Source organism: Suncus etruscus, chromosome 4 (assembly GCF_024139225.1).
Source record: "Suncus etruscus isolate mSunEtr1 chromosome 4, mSunEtr1.pri.cur, whole genome shotgun sequence".
Lineage (NCBI taxonomy): Eukaryota > Metazoa > Chordata > Mammalia > Eulipotyphla > Soricidae > Suncus > Suncus etruscus.
This window is the reverse complement of record NC_064851.1, coordinates 122,924,707-122,945,171: the sequence shown is the minus strand read 5'-3', so window position 1 is coordinate 122,945,171 and position 20,465 is coordinate 122,924,707. Positions and strand designations below refer to the sequence as shown.

The following is a 20,465-nucleotide window of genomic DNA, read 5'->3' as shown; positions in this document are numbered from 1 at the left end:
GTTGGGAATGTACATTATGCACATTGGAACATACATACAGCATGTATGTTGGGAAACAGTATAGAGGTGCTTAAAAAATATGAGCATAGACAATTGCATGTCCTATTGTGACTGTGTCTTTCATGGTGATTCAATTAAGTTTATTGTTCTAAAAAGTGTAACTGCCCCTTCTGTACATCACAGCTTTATTTACAATAGTCAGTTTACTGAAACAGCATAATTGTACACCAATGATGGATAAAGAAAATGTGGCCCACATGTAAGTATATAAATATAAAGATACATGATGGACCATTCAACCTTTAAAAAAAGAAACCTTGCCATTTTTGACAACATAAATGAGACTTCCGAGCATTCTTATGCTAAGTGAAGTAAGTCGAGTCCCCACAAGTACCAAGTGATTTCAAAGATCTGTCCTAGTATCCTTTTTCTAGCTGTGTGTAAGAGAAATGAGCCTGGACACTGGCTTTAGAGTATAACAATTCAGCATTCTAGTTCAGTCTCAATAATTTCATTTTTCAAATGTGTGCTCTTTCTGGATCACCTGTAAATTGACTCTCAAGTGACCTGTTCAGACTTTCTTTAACTTTGGGGAAAAGTCCCATTTAACATGGTTTTTCTCTTCTGATTAAGGACCTGGGAAGAGCCAACCGACAGAAGCCCAAGGTGAGTACCAGCCTCGGCAACATCCTCTGTCACTCCAGGGTCCTGCCACTCTGTGTTCTACTGGTAATTTTGGGTTTTCTCTCAGGGAAGGTAATTTTCTGTTCTGGTTGGTAAAACCTCTGTTTTGTCTTGTTTTCAAATGGCCCATAGCCTCCAAAGCCTGAAGATTTGGCCGTGATTTGTTTCACAAGTGGAACTACAGGTAAGCTTTGGACCTCTGAGAGGTATCAAGCCACAGAAACCTTTCACTGATGACTGAGGGTGACAGGGTTGGTTGGAAGCAGAGATAGAAGGACTCAGGTGCTGCGAGGGTCACTCCTGGATTTATATTCCCATAGGTTGCATGTGTCCTCTCTTCTGAAGGAACCACCAACCATCTTCCAGGGACAGATCAGACTTATGATTTCCCAAACTAAAAGTCCTAGTAGGGACCAGAGCTATAGGAAAGCAGATAGGACATAAGCCTTGCACTCTGTTGATTTGAGTTTAAACCTCAACATCCCACATGGTCCCCTGAGTACTGCCAGAAGTGATTCCAGATGTAACCCCTGAGCATTGCTGGATGTGGCAAAAACTAAACTACAAGTCCTGTTCTCTCTGTTCTCTACACCTCCCTCTAAAAGTTAGTGTGTTCATAAAGATGATGCTAAGAAAGTTCATTTTTCCAGTAGAAGATTGTTGCCCACTAATTCAGTGGGACTCATGGTTAGACTTCCGGTCTGATGTGACACGGGAGGCACTTGAGGCTCTCTCCTTAGGAAATGCTGCACTTTCCTGATTTCTCTCCCCCCTTAGATGGACTATCTATGCAACAAATCCTCACTGAATGCCATTTTCTTGTGCTCAGCACCTTAAAGTGAAACAACTTAAAAAGAAACTTGGTTTTCCTATAACGTTGCTTTGGTTAGCAGAGTTTCACAGTAACGTGGATGAGAACAAGGGAGTCCTGGCCAGCATCAAATGCAAGGACACTGCTCAGTTGCCTGCCACACCCTGACTTCACTTGGTTCTCCTCCCCTCTGTTCCACAGGCAACCCTAAAGGAGCACTCATCACTCACCGGAATATAGTGAGCGACTGTTCAGCTTTCGTGAAAGTGACAGAGGTAAACTTTGGGGGTATTGGCTCTTTCTTCAGAGATGATGGCATTCAGCCTCAAGAATACAGGCTGAAGAATTATAGCTCCAGAGTGTGTTGCATCACAAAATGAAACAAAACGGTTTTTGTTGCATTTTAAGATAAAGCAAAAAGAATGCAAGAGGTAATGTTAGAACCATCAAGGTGATAGGCGGACTGCTATAGTGGGGGCACTTGTTTGAAATGCAGTAAATACAACTAAGGGTTGAACTTCAATAGAATTCTTCTCTCAAGTACTTTTGGTTATGGGTCAAATTTACTACTCCCATTTGTGCCCTTAAGGTGTGTTGAGATATAGCTATATGACAGCTTGTACATAGGGTAATGTTACTTGAATAAAGCCAGTCAATGTTGCCAGCAAAGTAAAGAGAAGAAATAACTGTTCTTTTGTGGTTTTAATTTATTATTCTAGCATTGGAGGGAGGGAAAAGAGTTATTTTCTGAAGTTAATAGTGAAAGTTCAGATATTGCTGTTGGCTTTTGAATAAATTACTATCACTTCCTATGGGTGCACTGACTTTACACTTTATGCGAAGGATGAACGCTTTGGATTTAATTGATTTTCTATCATCTTAAGCAATTATCTTGTTCAATAAGTACCTTCTTGAAGCGTTTTCTAAACAGGTACTTATTGAACAATATAATTCAGCAAAATAATGCCTTTCATGCTCTTTTGACATTTTACATCATTTGCTCTTGCAGTTTCTTGGATGTGTTCAGTAACCCTAATTTTTGTGGCAAAGGCTGGTGCTTCATGGTGTTGGGAGAATGAACCTCTTTGGTAGCTGTAGAAGGTTAATCTGACTTTGACTTAATACCAAATGCCTTATTTTTTGGTAGGTACCAAATCAAGATTGATAGATACTAAACCTTGATTTAGTACCTACCAAAGTAAAATACTAATTTCCTAATTGGTCTCCAAAAGAAGACTTAGCAGCATATATTCTTAATGACTCTTGTTGATAAATGTCCACAGAACTTTGCCTGAAATCAATTATATTATTTGATTCTTAACTTTGGAAAATTCCCAATCATGCTAGAAGACAACATTCTGGTCACTGACTATGACAATTAAAACTCTAGGGATTATGATTCTGACTTCTCAGGGAATGATTTTCCACAGGAAAAGGCAGGCATAGAGGAATACAGTTGAGCCAAATGTAGGACCTGCTCCTCCTGCAGCTCGTGCTGCCACTGTACTGGCTCAACGCTGATGCTCCCACTTTGTGTCACAGTGTTAGGAGGTATGGTCCAGCCAGAAGACTGATGCAATAGTACTTCAGGAAGGGCACTTGCCTGGCACACAGCTGACTTAGGTTTGCTCCCTCGCTCTTCAGATGGTCCCCTGATCTTGTCCACAAATGATGCCTGGGAACAGAGTCAGATGTAAGCCCTCAGTGCCTCTGGGTGTGGCCAAATAAAGAAGTGGAGCTTTATTTGACAATGCCTTACAAGCTGCTTCATTTGACAGTGTCTCCATCCTTTATGGTGTGGTGACTGTTGCTCTGACTGATATTCTTTATGTCCACAACTTGAGAATTTTTTGCAAAATCTGTCCTTTTCTGCTGTGCCATTGAGGTTTATTCTGGACCATAAAATGGAAACCAGATGCCCAAATGTACTCTAGATACAGGTCTATCACGATCAGCATTTTCTAAGAGAGTAAATTTTCTGTGTTCAGAGCTTGCTCTCAAAGAAATTGGCAGAATTTATCATGTAGTGTAGGGCGTCAGTGTATAAAGATATTGATCAGTCTGAAATAGTCAAGATGCATTTAAACTGTAAATATAAAGACCTTGGAAATAAAACACTGTTATCTTTTGGAACTTGTCCTTTCCCTTGACACCATAGTAACACTCTTGTGTTGGAATGGGTCTTATATTTCTTAAGATGGAATTGAGCTTGCTGGGCAGTGGGGTACTATAACTTTACAATACTAAATGATTAGAGCACATGATCCCTTATCATCCTGATGTGACTGATGTTTTTCTTATTTATGTTAAAGTTCTGAGAAGGATTCACTTTTTTATTCGGAATAATTGATAGAGCCAGGAATATGGCTCAAGTGGTGGCATACATGCTTTTCTCAATGTCCAACAATACATGCATGCCTCCAGGCATTGCCTGGTCGAGTTTCCCCACTTCCACACTCACCATATTTTTAAGTAACCAATGATCAAATGATTCATTTGATAATGCGGACTTTGCTTTTCATATCATCCTTTGAGTAGAAATAATTGCAGCTCCTAAGGAAAGTTGTTTCCCCTTAGTGTTAAGGTATCATGTGCTCTGAAATAAATGGAAAATAACTGGAAATCCTAATGTTTTTAACTTTTCTTCCTTGCTGGTGCTCTGCTTACAGACAATACTCCTTCCTTCTCCAGCTGATACTTTGATCTCTTTCTTGCCACTCGCTCATATGTTTGAGAGAGTTGTAGAGGTAGGCCTTAAGTTTTGTTTTTCTCCTTGCTTCTTTGTGTTCTATTGTTTTACAGAAAACACTTCCCTTGGGTCCCAGTGACACACACATTTCTTACTTACCACTTGCACACATGTATGAACAAATGATGATGGTAAGTTTGATGTATAGATGGCCACCCACTGTGGATAATTCTTTACTCATTCCTATTTTAGACATGCTACTAATTAGTTAACAGTAGGTTTGGGGGTGGAGAGGACTCAGTGACAGAACACAGAACTTGTAAGCAGAAGGCCTCAAGTTTGTTCCCAGGCTCTGCCTCCCCCACCTCCCATGGCAAGTATGATTTCCAGTAGCACCGTCAGTTGGGATTCTCAGCACCAAAACACACTGTGTGATCTCCAACTCAAGGGCGCAATCCTCAGCTGAGTACCAGGCATGGTGCTAGGTATTACTGGGAGCTTATTTTGCAACTGGTGGCTGCCCTGTGAGTTTACTTACTGCAAAGGATCAAGAACCATTGGCTCCCATTTTCCATTCATTGCATGTCAAGAAATCTTAGAATTTTACAGCGTGATCTCAAATAAGTTGATCCCAGACTGCATCTATCTCATTTTCATCTTAGAAATATTCCTGGGAGACAAGAGCAATCAATAGAGCATTAGCCTTACGTGCACTAACCTGGGTAGATCCCAGCACCCAGATGGTCCCCTGAGCTTCCTACTAGGAATGTTCCTGACTGCAGAGTCAGGAATTAACCCTGAGCACCATGGAGAATACTCCCCAAAAAAATTTCCTGGAGGCAGGCTATTGAACAAAAGTTTCCCTCCCATCCCCCTCCACTTCCCTTTTTAAACTGAGAGGCAGGGTCTGCCTTTCTAGTTATTTTCCTCTTTCAAGCCTGGAACCACTTGTACTTCTGTGGCATCATCTTTTGAATGAAAATATGTATATTCTTTGTCATATGCATTTGGCTTGCCAGTACAAACTACATTAGACAGGAAAAAAAAATGGTTAGAATGGATTCTCGCTGAATGGCAAGCCAGTCTGGAATCAGATGTCCTACTATCAACTGCAGAAACATATTCATATAGCTTTTCCAAAATTCTTCATTTAACTTTAAATTTAAAAAAATGACACATTAATAAACCTGGACTGCTGACAAGTAGCTAAGTCTTTGTTTTGAGAATAAATTTGATGTAAAATCTCTGGAAGATTAAAAATGTTTGGATTGCATAATAGCATGCTATTCACTCAACAGATACCTATCATGAAGTTAAAATAGCAGAACCTCTGATCATCCGAAACAACATTCTCTGGTTTTTGACTCTTTTATCCTCAGGGTGATAGAAAAATATCACATTTTCATTTTGCACAACAATCAAAGAATGCAAATCCATTTTCTAGGAAGCTAACTATATTCAGGAAATTGAAAATATCTAGGGACTTGAAAACTGAAACCTTGTGTGTGTGTGTGTGTGTGTGTGTGTGTGTGTGTCTGTATCTGTGGCTGTGTGGCTGTGTGTATATGTGTGTCTGTTGCTAGTGTCAACTCTGCTGCAGTGATAAAAGTGTTGGTTCTTTCCATTTACCTCTAGTGTGTAATGCTATGTCATGGAGCTAAAATAGGATTTTTCCAAGGAGATATCAGGCTGCTGATGGATGACCTCAAGGTGCTGCAACCCACTATCTTTCCCGTGGTTCCAAGGCTGCTGAACCGGATGTTTGACCGAGTAAGTCCAAGCACAGAGCAAGAGAGACAGACAGAACACTGGTCCCTGAATCAAAAACCTGTCTGAATAGTGCTGAGTGGGAAACCACAGAGCTGCCCGTTAGTCCTTCAGACCTACCCTTTACATATCTATTAAACTGGAATGCATTGATTCCCTAGAGCCATTTTCACATGAACACATCAGATGCAAACCATTAGACAGAGGCAACCCAAGTTTAGGCGGGACCTCACTTTACTCTTGCAAGAAACTCTCAGGGGGTTTCTGTTTTTCATACACAACCACTCTGTCTGCCTGCTCAGAAAATGGGGGATTGAATCACAGGAAGACAGTCACTATGAAATGGTTTTGTTGATTGTAAAGCTTCATGCTAATGTAAAATATGACTGAAAGATCGAAACACTTTAGGAGAAGTGACAGAGCCAAGCCATAGACTATAAAGGTTAGCCCTGCTCCCAAAGTAGCCTCCCAGCATGGCTGGACAAGAGAAGAGCAGGAGCTCTGCAATGAATTTGGCCTGGGCTCTTTCTCATGGTTTCATGCTAGTTGAGACAGAACTTCTGGCACCTATGAGAACCTTTCCTTTTTTTCTATCGGTTACTTAAAAAAATAAAATGTTAGGGCCAGAGAGATAGCATGGAGGTAGGACATTTTCCTTGCATACAGAAGGACAGTAGTTTGAATCCTGGCATCCCATATGGTCCCCTGAGCCTGCCAAGGGTGATTTCTGAACATAGAGCCAAGAGTAACCCCTGAGCACTGCCAGGTGTGACTCAAAAACCCAAAATAAAATAAAAGAAAATGTTAAAATCATTCATCTATTTTATTAATAATATAGTATTATTAGTCTATTTTATTATTAAAATTATAAATCTACATACCATACAGTTTACCCACTTATAGTGTTAGCTGAGTCTCCTGTCTCTCCTGCCAAGTGGGTGGGGCCTCCCAAACAGTGCTTGGTGGTTCTGGGATCCTATTCCGGGTGCTGCTCAGCCCACCAGGTGGTGGTACCACGCTAAGTCCTCAAGATGAGCTATTGCTCTGGTCGTGGTGGTGGCCACCTGTACTATATATGGTGATGCCTAGGAGGCCTTGAGGTGCCAGGAATCTGATTCACTTAGCTCTAACCCCTGTACTATATCCCTGGCCTCCAAATGAAGGCTGTTAATACATTCATATTTTGACACTCATCAACAAAGTCCACTGTAGAACACATTTGAGTGTCTTGAAAAAATCCCTTAACTCTCACACCCCCCCCTCATCGCCCATTTCCAACTCTCTAGCCAAAACAAATTTACCCTCTGTACCTATAGTTTTCCCTATTCTGGACTTTCAGGCCAGTGGAACTGCACAGTAAGTATTCTTTTGTGACTATCTTCTTTGAGATAGGATGTTTTTAGTTTTCATTCATGTAGTGATGTGTAGACAAAAAGTTTATCCTTTTTAATGCCTGAGTAATATTCCAGTGTAATGGATATCTGGGTGGTTTCTTCTCTTTGACTCTCATAAGTCAAGGTCGCTGTGAACATTCATGCCCAGCCCTCTGTGCAAAGTTGTATTTTTGTTCCTCTTGTATCTACCCTGGAGTGGACTCCTGTACTCAAAAGATGGCTTGGTTTTCCTGTATGAGGAATGTCAGCCTGTTATCTAAAGTAGCTGCCTCATATCTGCTCCCACTAGCAAGTCTGTGAGGATTCGTTCCTGTTTCCCCACGTCTTCCCACACTTTTTCTTACCAGTCTTTCCAGTCCAAGCCTTCCAAGTAGGCATGAATTCTTATTTGTTGGCTCTTTAGATTTTTAGCCAAGCAAACAGCACAGTGAAGCGGTGGATGTTGGACTTTGCCTCCAAAAGGAAGGAAGCTGAGCTCCGCAGTGGCATCGTCCGAAACAACAGCTTGTGGGATAAACTCATCTTCAAAAAAATTCAGGTACCCACAACTCACTTTCCTTGTCCTCTTCCTCCTCCTCTTCCTCTTCCTCCTTCTCTTCCACCTCTTCTTCCTCCTCCTCCTCCTCTCTTTCTCTACCTCCTACTCCTCTTTCCTCCTCCTTTTTGTCTTCCTCTTCCCCCGTCCCCCCTGCTCAGCAATGAGTTTGGGTCTAGAATTTCTGTAGAGGCTTTTCCAAAAAGTGAGGGCAGGTTGTGGAGGTGAGGGAGAGGGTGACATTAACTCCCTCACATTTCTGAAAAATCAACAACAAAGCCAAGAGGTTCACCTCAGCATTTAAGATGAATATCAACAATTGGATTATTATTATACCCCCCCTCTTGTCCTCCTTTGTATTTTGCTCTTATGGAACAAGTGTGTTCCTCTTGAAGCAATGTTTTATTTGTTTTGACATGAATAGTTAAGCATATGGAATGGCATTGCAGTTTGCAAGATGCACTGGTGTGGTGGTTGACCAGTGGGCCCAAATCCAGTACACCTTTATTCTAAGCAAGTAGAGGTCAATGGCATCAATGGCATGGAAAAAGACACCATACAGGTGTTCCCCATGTAAGGGGAAAGCAGGAGACAGGGGAACAGGAGATAGGGTTCCTAGAAAGCCTATGAAAGGAGCCGGGTAAGGTCTAGATGTTTGACCCTCATTCTTTCCCCTCTTCCCACCATGGCAGTCGAGTCTAGGAGGAAAAGTGCGGCTGATGATTACCGGTGCCGCTCCTGTATCTGCCACTGTGCTGACCTTCCTTCGAGCAGCGCTTGGATGCCAGGTAAGACTTCACATGCACCCTTCCCACACTCATGGTTATGGCTGCATAGGGACATGCACCTTCTTTGGGAAAGGAGGGTTGGAGCATTGCATAACTCCTAGGCTGCTTTGCAGAAATAAATAAATATGGTATATACTAATATATGTACATATGGTATTATATAAGTTGTATATGGTATGTGATACATATGACATGTGTGGCTTATATATGACATGCACATATATATCTGAAAGATGCTTCTGTACAAATGCTTTTTACTTTTTGCTTTCTGGGCCATACCTAGTGGTGCTCATGTCTTACTCCTGGCTCTGAACTCAAGAATTACTCCTGAGTAAATTATTCCTGAGTAAAACCCTGGCAGTGCTCTGGGTGGGGCAGAGGTCAATATGGTGCACCAGGGATTGAACCCAGGTTGGCTTCATGCAAGGCAAATGCCCTACCCGTGGTACTACCACTCCAGCCTCTTATATAAAAATATCTTATTTTTATCCTCGTGTGGGAAAATATGCATTTGTGTGACCATTTAATTTTCTCCCAAATGTGGCACAACCCACATAGGTCTTTGAGGCTTAGGCATTAGGGCACAAGAAGTGCTCATAAGTGACAAGCCAGTGTACAGGCCATGGTAGGACCTGTTTGACAGGGGTTAGAGCAGTCTTGGCAAATAGCATGTGGCTCCAGAGCTGGCAATGCCTGATGAGAGGCCCATCTTGCTACATCAGCCTTCCCCTTCACTCCTCAGAGTCCTGAGCTCCAGGCAGCAGCTAGAGTCTGCTGTGAGGGTGGATGTGTTTGGGGACCACAATGGAATGCATTGAGGCACCAAGCAGACAGACCTAACAAGATGTCTGAAAAGCATTTTCAGTCCAGGGATAGAAAATTAGAATGTCATTCCCAAGCAATAGTGACCTCACCCTGAGAGAAGGTACTGGAACAATCCAGTGGGGTGGTAGAAATTTTGAGAGCAATTGTGGGCACTTTTTGTCAGTTGGATTAAGAGATTTACTGTTCAGCCATGCTGAGACACTGAGAAGTGGGTTTTTTTCTCTAAAAATGGATTTTAGAAAGCCAGAGTGATGGTCCAGCAGGTAGGGCACTTGTCCTGCACAGAGTCAACCTGGATTCAATCTACAGTTTCTATATGGTCCCCCAAACCCTGCCAAGAGAGACTCCTAAATGCAGAGCCAAGAGTAACCCCTGCCAGGTAACACCAAAAACTAACCCTAAAAAATGGGGTGGCATGGAGGAGGGGGCAGGCCAGATGACTAAAGGAACCTATGTCAGCGTTGCCAAAGTCGAATGAGCTTCCCACAGGTGCCACTGTCCTCTCATGTCATTGCAGTTCTACGAGGGCTATGGACAGACGGAGTGCACTGCCGGCTGCTGCCTGACCATTCCTGGAGACTGGACTGCAGGTAACCGGGCAGACCTTCCTCCCCAGTTGGGACTCAGGTTGTTGCTTCGCCATGGCTGGTGTCAGGGACCCACTGAAACCAGAGCTCACTGCCCTATCAGTCAGGGCACTGTGTATGTCCACATCTCTGTGGGACAGACTGTGAGGCTCTGAGTGCAGAGCAGGCAGGGAGCTGAGTTTCACCAGGAAGCAGAAGGTGCTGGTCAGGCCATGAGGCCGCCTTCTGTCACGTTCAGATTGTTTGGTCCTGCCATTCTTTTCCATAACGGTTTGAGATCACGTGTTTTTCTTTATGTCTCTGCTTACCTGATTATCCTGCATCCTCACAGAATTTTTGGGGTGTGACTTAACCCCACTGTAAGTGATTAGGATTCATTCACCCACCACCAATTAGGATGCAATGTCCTGCCAGCGGCCTGAAATTTAATGAGCACTATGTGCTGTACTAGTTACTGAGTCACAAGAGACAAATAAACACATGTCTGTTTTTCCCCAAAGGAGGCCTGGGCAGGCCCAACACAGAACTGAGGCCTCTTCCTGGCACAGGCTCTGCACATTAGATCATGACTCAGTGCTCCAGAGTGACCCCTACATGCTGTGGCATACTGTTTGGAGGGTGGGAGTGAGCCCTGTTTCTCAGCCAGCTCTCCTGGGCCAGTGTTAATGCAGCAGTGAGCTGGGACCTGTAGTTCCATGGACCACTCGGACCAACACAATGGTGCTCAGGGCTCTCCAAGGCAGTGCTGTGTGGAGGGTTCATTAGGTGGGGGTCGGGTAGACACATTTTGCTGGAAATCATACCACATGTCTTAACCTCTTGTGTCTCCTTAGCCCTGTATTTTGCCTTTTGAAAAATAACCCAATCCAAACCCACTTTTGCCACTGTTAGGCATGAAAAGAAGTGCCGTCCTGTCCTAATAAACTTGACTGCTTGCTTCCACTCCCATCCATCATTTAAGGAAATAAAGGCTATTGTGTCTAAGCTGGGGTGTGCACAGCTTCCCTCTGTTCTCTGAAACACAGCAGAGGTTCATCCAGGACCCCAACCAGGTCACTAGTGTCAAAGGGCTGGAAGTGGCAGTTACAGAGACTCAAGACATTAGGAAGACTCTGCCTGGGGTCCATCCAGGCCTAGGAACCAAAGAGCATTTCTATAAAGTTCGCTTCCAGGTATTAGTAGAAACCTGTAATATCAGGGCCCAATTATTTATTCTGTGAAAAATAATTTGGAGCCTCCAACATGCCATAGGTGCCTTGGATCCCTTGCATGGCTTTGCCCTACTCTAGGAAATGCTCTCTGACTGCCTTCAGCAGTGGGGATATAGGCTATAATTGCAAGAAAAGACACCAGCGGAGCCTGTATTGAGCAGAGCTCACGGGTTATAAAAAGATAAAAAGATAATTTGGCCTAAGCATATTAAGTTATCCCCTTAGGAGCAATGATTCTTTCTTATTTAATATACAGGCCACGTTGGCGCCCCGATGCCTTGCAATGCCATCAAACTTGTGGATGTAGAAGAAATGAATTACATGGCAGCCAAGGGGGAGGGAGAGGTGAGTCCAGTGTCTTACACCCCCACTTCTTGCCCACCCTTTGCCCAGCTAGCTTTTATGTTCCTTGAGCCTTCTCTGACAGCACATGCATGTTGAACCCATGACGGGGGAGACAGTAGGCTTGGGAGGGGTCAGACATGGTCCGACACAGCCCCATGAGTGAACATGCCAACTCGCTGGGGACCTGTGTTGGGGACAGCTTCAATAGCTAATTGCCCCGGGTGCCCATTAGGGAGCCAACAGCCAGCTGGAGGAAAGTCTAATTACTGCAAAGTGATTTCACCCCCGCTGGGGCTTCCCCACTGCCCGGCAGACATCGACCCTCTGACTTGATGGCCACTGTAGAGTTCATTAGGAGCAGGAAGTGGGGCACCAAAATGACCCTCAAGTCCCGGTGGATCCCCAGGGGAATTTGGAACTTCTGCCTAAAGGGCGTGCGCGCACGCACACACACACACACACACACACACACACACACACACACACACACACGCACGCACGCACGCACACACACACACACACACACACACACACACACACACAGCAAGTTTCTCTCTTAGAGAAGCCCCATAAGATCATTAACTCTTCCTTCTTTTCTCTCCTTTTAAGGTTTGTGTTAAAGGGGCAAACGTATTTCAAGGCTACTTGAAGGACCCAAGCAAAACAGCGGAAGCTCTGGATAAAGATGGCTGGTTGCACACAGGGGACATCGGGAAATGGTTACCAGTAAGTGGCTCCACCCCCACTCCTGTGCTCAAACACTTGGTTCCCCTGCCTTAGTGACCACACTCCAGTAGCTTTCTTCCCATTCTCCTGATGGGTGGCCTGGGCAGGGGATGATTTGATGCCAGTTATGGTTGCTGCTCCCCATCTGAAATTCAGAGAAATGGACTTATATCCAGCTGCCATGCCTGGTGACAGGGAGGGCCTGGCAGAGAGGGCCAGATACATTCCCTGAGCAATAATAGTGTGTGATGGCGGCTGTGTCTTATGCTCATTGTTTTGTTAAAAAAAAAAAAAAAAAAGTCATATGGTCATTCAGAGATCAGACCAACACCTCTGAACTCAGTCTCGGGACCAGTTAGATTCCACTTAGTTTCTAGAATCTCAGATATCCCAGGCTTAGGAATGATAGATTTGAGCAGAATGTGTCCCACCTGGAGGTCTGACCAATGTCGCATGTTGGGGCGACCTCATGGCCTCTTCTAAGCTGGTGCTTTGGTGTCTGAAGACAAACACAAATACAGCCATTGTTTCATGGCACTCAGAGTCCTGCCTGTTTAAACCGCTTAATGCTCTGGTTTCTGTTGATCTGAAAAACGCCCACTTCCCCCAAGTTCATTCAGATTTCAGAATCCCCAGGCTTTCTAGAAAGAAAACTTCTGCTTCCTGTTACCCAGAGGGATTAAGCGCTCCAAGCCCAATGCCCATACCTCATACCCCCCTGGTGGTCTCCCTGGAGGAGGACTCTTTTGGAAAGTAGAACCAAGAAGATAAGGAAGAGAAACCCCTGGAAATTTCCCAGATGACTTTGGGGAGCTTGAGGAGGACCCTAGGGTAGGAGTGTGTCGGAATTCAAGTGTAGGTTGTGATTGCTCTTGCCTCTGGGCTCAGGAATGCTAGTATTACCACAGTGACATTGTTCAGAATCTGAGACAGGATGCCAGGGGCCCAGATTCACACATATCCCTACAAACCCCTACTTTGAAACAAGAGGAAGAAGAGGGGCCTTCCACCCATATGGGAAACATGTGTGTAGCTCTTGGTGCTGAGCCCTGTGGGGGCTAAGCCCATCCCAGTTCTCAAAGAACAGGACTCTGCAGAGGCAGCAGCAAATGACTGTAGATTAGATGTGACACCCCAGGAAGTTTGCCATGCTGGAGGCCTCCAGCTCAGCAGGGCTTGCTGGTCAACCCAAGGTCAGCAGCAGCAGTGAGGAGTGAACCTGAGCTCGGATGTCACTGCTAATTCTCCCTGCCTGGGTGCATGATGGAATCTCCCAGAGCCCTCATTTCCTTCTCTGTAATGGAACTGTCAAGAAGCCCCATAAGATGAGTGCACACAAAGCAGCCAGGGATTGCAAACACATATGGGATTGCAAGTCAGTGCTGGAGACCCAGTCACAGAATCCTACCCCTCCTCTTTCTATGGAACAGAATGGCACCTTGAAGATTATTGACCGGAAAAAACACATATTTAAACTGGCACAAGGAGAATATATAGCACCTGAAAAGATTGAGAATATCTACGTGCGAAGCGAGCCAGTGGCTCAAGTGTTTGTCTATGGGGAGAGCTTGCAGGTAGGTATTTTCTGTGAGGGGGCATTCCTGAAGTGCACAGGTTGATGGTGGGCACCACCACCATCACACCCACATCCTGGGGCAAGTTTGCCAGAACATGTGTGATGGATGCATCATGGGGAGGTCTTCTGATTAGCATGTCTTATTTATTTTCACGTGTCGGTTTTAGAAAGGTGGATGCACAGAGCAATAGCGCTATGGGTAGAACATTTGCTTTACAAGCTGCTGACCAGGGTTCAATTCCTATACAGTCCTCCAAGCACCTCCAGGAGTGATTCTGAAGTGTAGAGCCAGGAGTAACCCCTGATCGTTGCTGGGTGTGGCCCTGTTCCTCAAAAATGTTGGATAAAGATACTGGAGATTTGGTTAAAGAAAACTAGTCTTATGATTGGGTCATGGAGAAAACATTGATATGTGGATTATAAGAAAGTTGAATATTTTCCAAAGTAAACAAAATTTTTCTGTTGTTTTGTTTTGGGGCCTCTGCCCAATGGCTTATGAGATCACATGTGGGATTGAACCTGGGTCAGCAGCATACAATGCTAGTGCCTTCCCTGCAATAGCTCCAACTCCTAAGGTCAATTTATCAATGATTCCTTGTAAATCTTTTTTTAATTTTTTATAAAATAATGGTTATTTTTAAATAAATTCATAAAAAGGGGCCAGTGAGGTGGCACTAGAGGTAAGGTGTCTGCCTTGCAAGCACTAGCCAAGGAAAGGACCACAGTTCGATCCCCCAGCGTCCCATATGGTCCCCCCAAGCCAGGGGCAATTTCTGAGCACGTAGCCAGGAATAACCCCTGAGCATCAAAAGGGTGTGGCCCAAAAAACCAAAAAAAAAAGATGGTTATGAGTCAATAAATTTTGGAGTCGAAAAACAAAGTTTGTAATCCAGTGAGAATGTGTACCCCAAAATGTGGGATTAGATGGGGGCCAGAGAAAGTTTCCAGAAAGTTCATCTCTTGACAAATCTTGATCTTATAAACTATCAGATTGTTTTCATTTCATTTTTTGGAGTGTGGGATTTGAGCTGTACCTGATGATGCTCAAAGGCTACTCTTGACTCTGTGTCACTGTTGGTGGAAGCCATATGAGGTACCAGGGATCAAACTGGAGTTGGTCTTACTTGGACTAGCACTTTAATCCCTATGCTATCTTTTGGCCTTAGACGAATATTCTTTTCTAAGATTCAGTATCTATTTTTCTTTGACCTACTATTTTACTTGTTATACAGTTGATATTTAGTCTTCCCATAGTGAGTAAACAAATGGAAAAATCATTGCTAGTTATCCTGTAACCAAAAAATAAAAAAGTATTGGGTAGTTTTTTTAAAAAACAAACAAACAATATAAATGTCTCTTCTCTTTTCAAAACAGTTACCTAATATCTTCTTTTGTCTCTGTTTATAAAAGTGGGCACAAAAGTAAGGAATGATTTTGTTTGACTTTGCTTTCTCATGTTCCCTGAAAGCGCTTTCAGCCACAGTCCGGCCACATTTAGACACATGTCTAGTCCTAGACACAGTCTGTCTTTGCTGGGCTCAAAGAACTTCTGAGCCTGAGAGCACTGAATAGAGAGGGCCTGTCCCTTACCTCAAGGTGGTGAAACAACTGACTCAGAGCATCCACTGAAGCTGTCTATTAACTCACTTATCTGTGTTAAAGGCATTTCTCATAGGGATTGTGGTGCCAGATCCTGAGGCGTTGAGCCCCTGGGCCAAGAAGAAAGGAATCATTGGGTCTTTCGAAGAGCTATGCAGGAATAAGGTGAGGCACGGGGCATGGGCCTTCTCTAGCCCAGTGGTCAGTGTTGCTGCTGCACCCACCGATGAAGAAATTCCTTCCTCCTCTCCCTCTTTAGGATGTCAGTAAAGCTATCCTGGAAGACATGGTGAGACTTGGCAAAGAATCCGGTCTAAAACCATTTGAACAGGTAAGACTGGGTGCCTGAATCCTATCTAGTGTGTCTTTTGACTCAAAGATTCGGGGGGTGGGATGGGTATCCAGGCCACACCTGGTGACTATCAGGGCCTATTCATAGCTCTGTACTCAGGGATCACGCCTGCCAGGTCTCAGGGATCAAGTAGACATCTCAGTCCATGAACAGTCTCTGGCCTCTCAAAGATTTATTTTTTAATGCATGAGTATAGAAGAGAATAAAATGAGTTGAAGCCTGAGGAATGAAGAGAATCAGTTTCTTACTCAGGACATCAGCTAGACTCCTGAATTGAGGGATTGACTGGCATACTCCTCAGGGCCTTTCTCCCCTGGACCTCACACACCCCATAGACTTCAGTTGAGAGTGTTCTCTTCCCTCCCTTAACATTGTCCTTTCTTGCAGGTCAAAGGTATTACTCTCCACAATGAACTCTTTTCTGTGGAGAATGGCCTTCTGACTCCCACAATGAAAGCCAAGAGGCCAGAGCTGCGGAAGTATTTCAGGTCACAGATAGATGAACTGTACGCCACCATCAAAGTCTAACACCGAGGGTGCAGGCGCCGGAAAAACCATCCACCTCTACACCCTTCGACCGATGGCCTTGGTGTTGGTAATTCTGATGACAGCAAGCATAGGAAAGGAACTGTCTGTGTCGACTTGTCCATTCAGGGTTCTTGTCCTAGGAATATTAGAGGAAACGGAACACTGCCTTATAAAGCCACCTCGCGTTGCAGACCATGTTTATTTATGGTGACCCATAATTTCCCAAAATGAGCCTTAAAAAATTGTAAAGGGGAAAACTGTAAATGTGCTAAGTTATTTGAGACTTCCTCAGTTTCAAAGGCGGGTGTTAAACCTTCTGTCTCCTGTTTTTCTAACCAAGAGGTTAGGACTTGGCTATTTCTGAGATGTCTGCTACTTGCTGCAAAGCCTGCTCTTAACTGCTGCTCTAGGGAAGACAGTGCACCAGAGGGACACTTTCCCTTCAGACACAGGAACAGCTGTCCCCGCTGGAGAATGTCACAAGAGGACCAGAGCTACTTGGTTCATCCCTGCCTCCACCCCTTCCCATCTCCTGAACGCATAGCCCTGAGGATCTAGGGCTCTGAACCTCATGCTTTTTTCTACAAGCCCAATCCCTCCTGCCCTGGGGTTCCTGGGTTCCCCCTGGGGTTCCTCTGGGAACACAGAGCTTCCCAGAGCAGTGCAGGGCAGACCCACCTGAGCAGAGACCCAATGGGGCATGAGTGGCCTGTAGCTAAGAGCAGATACTCAGCCCCTCCTCTTCAGGCCTCCCTTCACCTCTACCCAGGAATTGTTGTTTTAAAAAAAAAATCTGCCTTCAACTCTACAGGAAAGACAAGCATTTCAAGATAGAAAGACCTGGGATCAGCCACCTGCAACTGTGATGCCTAACAACAGCTTTGCTCCACGGAACCTCCTACTCTGTCTGTCATGGCCAGCAGGTTCTTAGTGGAGTTTTCAGCTCAAAAGATCATGTGGTTAACTGGCCTTTTATTCCCCCAGAATAAGTCTCAGGCAAGGCATGTCTAGTAAAGGAGTAGATGTACTTGGTGAAATGGACAGTAATAAACAAATGCTCTTCTAACAGCTACCTGAATCCTATGAAATATATTTGACAAGCCAAACTTCTGGGAGGTAGAAAATCTGGAGAACCCTCATTTCCTGGGATGAACTTCTCAAGGGATATTTTAAGTTGATTGGGGAAATTAGCAGCATTTCACTTTACTGCAAATCTTTGCCACCCATGACTGATTTGTCGTTTATACCTTTCAAGCAGTTGTTTGGGGATGTGTGAGAATCCACGTATTATACAAGCACAACTGGGTTTGCACTAAAGAATTGTCATTGTAATAACACTATTTGGTAGCCTACCTTCATATGTGTGTTCTTAATTGCACAAAAAGTCAATAATTTGTCACATTGGGGTTCTGAATGTTTGCTTTAAGTGTTGGCTATTTCTATGTTTTATAAACCAAAACTGAATTTCCAAAAACAATGAAGGAAACCAAAATAAATATTTCTGCATTTCAGATGAGTGAAGCTTCTCCTTTCAAGTATAAAATTTGGGGCAGTCTTAAGGTATACAAGCCAAGAACAAGAATGATCTCAGCCCAGGTCCTTTCCCATCATCAATTCTTTCCTCAGAATCTCCCCACTAAGATGGTAGGGTACTTACAGGGGCTGATGGGACCAACCCCACTTTCTCTAGCAAGGTCCAACTGTCAAGAAGTCCATCTTGGTAAAAAAAAAAAAAAAGAAAAGAAAGAAAGAAAAAAAGAAAATCTCAAAATCGTGCAAGAATTATTTAAATAATCTCTTATTTGGGGCCACACTCCTGACTCTACTAAGGTGTGTGAAGGGGTGGGGGTGGGGGTATCGTAGAAGGGTGAGTTCAAACGACCATGCAGTGCTAGCGATTGAACCCAAGCCCTCCTGCATGCAAAGCATTCTAAGTATTCATCCCTTTGTACAACCTCTCCTGACCATGCCATATGGATACTTCTTAAAAATGCAGATTATTTGCTACAGAGCTCCCTGTATCAAGAGACTGGCTGTAACTGTTTGTTCTACAGTGGACTTAATCCTGTGTATTTTATTTTATTTTTTGGGGGGGGCCTCACCCGGCGGTGCTCAGGGGTTACTCCTGGCTGTCTGCTCAGAAATAGCTCCTGGCAGGCACGGGGGACCATGTGGGACACCGGGATTCGAACCAACCACCTTTGGTCCTAGATCGGCTGCTTGCAAGGCAAACACCACTGTGCTATCTCTCCGGGCCCAATCCTGTGTATTTTAGTAATTACTGTTTAGCTGTTCTGGAAGGTGTCTTCTCCATAGCAAGGACTTAGCTTTTTCTTTACTGCTATGTACTCTTTCTCTTCTTTTATAAGATTTTTCTTTCCCATAGTTATGTAATAAACCCATAATTTTTTAGATAACCAATTATAATTAATATCTGTCATCCTTTGTCCCATCCCACCCTGAAATTTTTTATTAGTTTATGGGTTTTTATTTGTTTTAATTTTGGTTTTTGCATCATACCTGGCCATACTCAGGACTTACTGTTGGCTCAGTGCTCAGGGATCACTCCTAGCCATGCTGGGGAGACCATAGGGTGTTGAGATGGTTCTCAACCAAGCAGGCTGGCAGTTCAGTGTGAATGCCCAGTGAAACTGGAAGGAAGCATTGGGTTCTGGGGCTTAAAGTGAGATCACCCACATGCAAGGCAAGTGCCTTTAGTCCTGTATACACTCTGGCTCCTCTTAACATGTTGTAAAGGTGCCCCTTATATACTCAAAACCCTTGATCCAAAGCTGCCATTTTTCCTCATCTTACAAGAAGCCAGCCTTATTGCTGGGGAGAGGGGGACACAAAACTCTCTAGGGCCCCCATACAAGGCAATGGAGAGAGAGGACATCTTCTAGGCAATCTTATAGACTTTCCAGATGGTCTTTTGTGTCCACATTGCTGCAATCTTCAGCCAGAAAGCATACAAGAGGTAAAGTCCAAAAGGTAGGTGCTGGTCTTGCATTCGGCTGAACAGGTTCAATCCCCAGCATCTCATATGGTGGGGTCCCAGAGCACCCCTAAGAGTGATCCCTGAGCATTCCAGACTTGTAACACATTGGGGCAGAATCAGGAGCAAGAACTCAGGTCACCTTGGCACATTTCCATCTGGGTTTCCAGGATGCATCTGCCCACCTGAGGCCCCAGTGACCCTGGACTTCCCAGAGTGCCTCCAGTATTGACCTTCACTTATGCCACCTGGATTGACGAAAGCAGAGTCTACATCTGGGGGCCTGTCCACCAGCAGAGCAGACACAGCACCACAAATCATAGCCCCAGCCTTGCCAGAGCCACATATGTGAGATCAATAGGGCAGCATCAACCCCCCTGCTCCCATCACACTCCCTTGGAGTTTGGTGTGTGGAGTTTGGTGTGTGGACTTCTCCTATTAGCAATCTTGCTGGGGAAATGGCTGCCTTTCCTTCCAGCTTCTTGACCTCAAGAGAAAGCCAGACTCTTTCTCCCTCTGACTTCTTTCCACTCCATTGTGGAGGGCTCAAATGATAGAAAGGTTCTGCAGCTCCAGGCTCAGGGGAACTTAGCTAAAGAATTCAGTTTCTTCTTAAGGTTTTGGGAGAATCACACACACTAGTGCTCAGGTATTACTACAAGCAGACTCGGGGGAATCATTTGGAATGCTAGGGATGGAACCAGGCTCAGCACGCACAAGGCAAACACCCTCCCCGCTGTACTATCACTCTGATGCAAATGAATTCTTAAGCACTCTTTTGATGAGACTTTGTGTGTTTTTGTGTCTACACCCAGTGGTGCTCAAGGGCTATTCCTGACACTGTGCTTAGGAGCGACCCTTGTGGTACTCAGGGACCAGAAGAAATACCAGGGATGGAACCAGAGTCAACATCATGCCAGAAAGCACCATATTCTCTGTTCTAGCTCTCCGAGTCCCTTGTGAGTGTTTTAGTGAGGCAAGAAATAGCTTAGGGCTGTCAGGTTGAACTTAATTTATCCTTATTAAGTCCAAAGGTCTGTGGCTCTCACCTCA

The 20,465-nt window shown here is 44.4% G+C and overlaps 1 protein-coding gene across 3 annotated transcripts in view; it reads left to right on the top strand.

Annotated features, from left to right (window-relative positions):
- Positions 1-17,928, top strand: part of ACSL1 (acyl-CoA synthetase long chain family member 1) — a 75,792-nt gene extending 57,864 nt beyond the window's left edge. For 2 of the 3 annotated variants that reach the window (XM_049772344.1, XM_049772346.1), the window contains exons 8-21: positions 634-666; positions 817-868; positions 1,697-1,770; positions 4,165-4,242; positions 5,820-5,954; positions 7,749-7,883; positions 8,573-8,668; positions 10,011-10,083; positions 11,548-11,636; positions 12,246-12,362; positions 13,793-13,936; positions 15,601-15,702; positions 15,797-15,868; positions 16,277-17,928. In XM_049772344.1, coding sequence (XP_049628301.1) covers positions 634-666; positions 817-868; positions 1,697-1,770; positions 4,165-4,242; positions 5,820-5,954; positions 7,749-7,883; positions 8,573-8,668; positions 10,011-10,083; positions 11,548-11,636; positions 12,246-12,362; positions 13,793-13,936; positions 15,601-15,702; positions 15,797-15,868; positions 16,277-16,417 — 1,341 coding nt within the window. In that variant the 3' untranslated portion in view covers positions 16,418-17,928. Of the gene's footprint in view, positions 1-633; positions 667-816; positions 869-1,696; positions 1,771-4,164; positions 4,243-4,297; positions 4,376-5,819; positions 5,955-7,748; positions 7,884-8,572; positions 8,669-10,010; positions 10,084-11,547; positions 11,637-12,245; positions 12,363-13,792; positions 13,937-15,600; positions 15,703-15,796; positions 15,869-16,276 lie in introns of all 3 variants that reach the window. The other variant, XM_049772345.1, reaches the window with a different exon arrangement.
- The last annotated feature ends 2,537 nt before the right edge of the window (positions 17,929-20,465 follow it).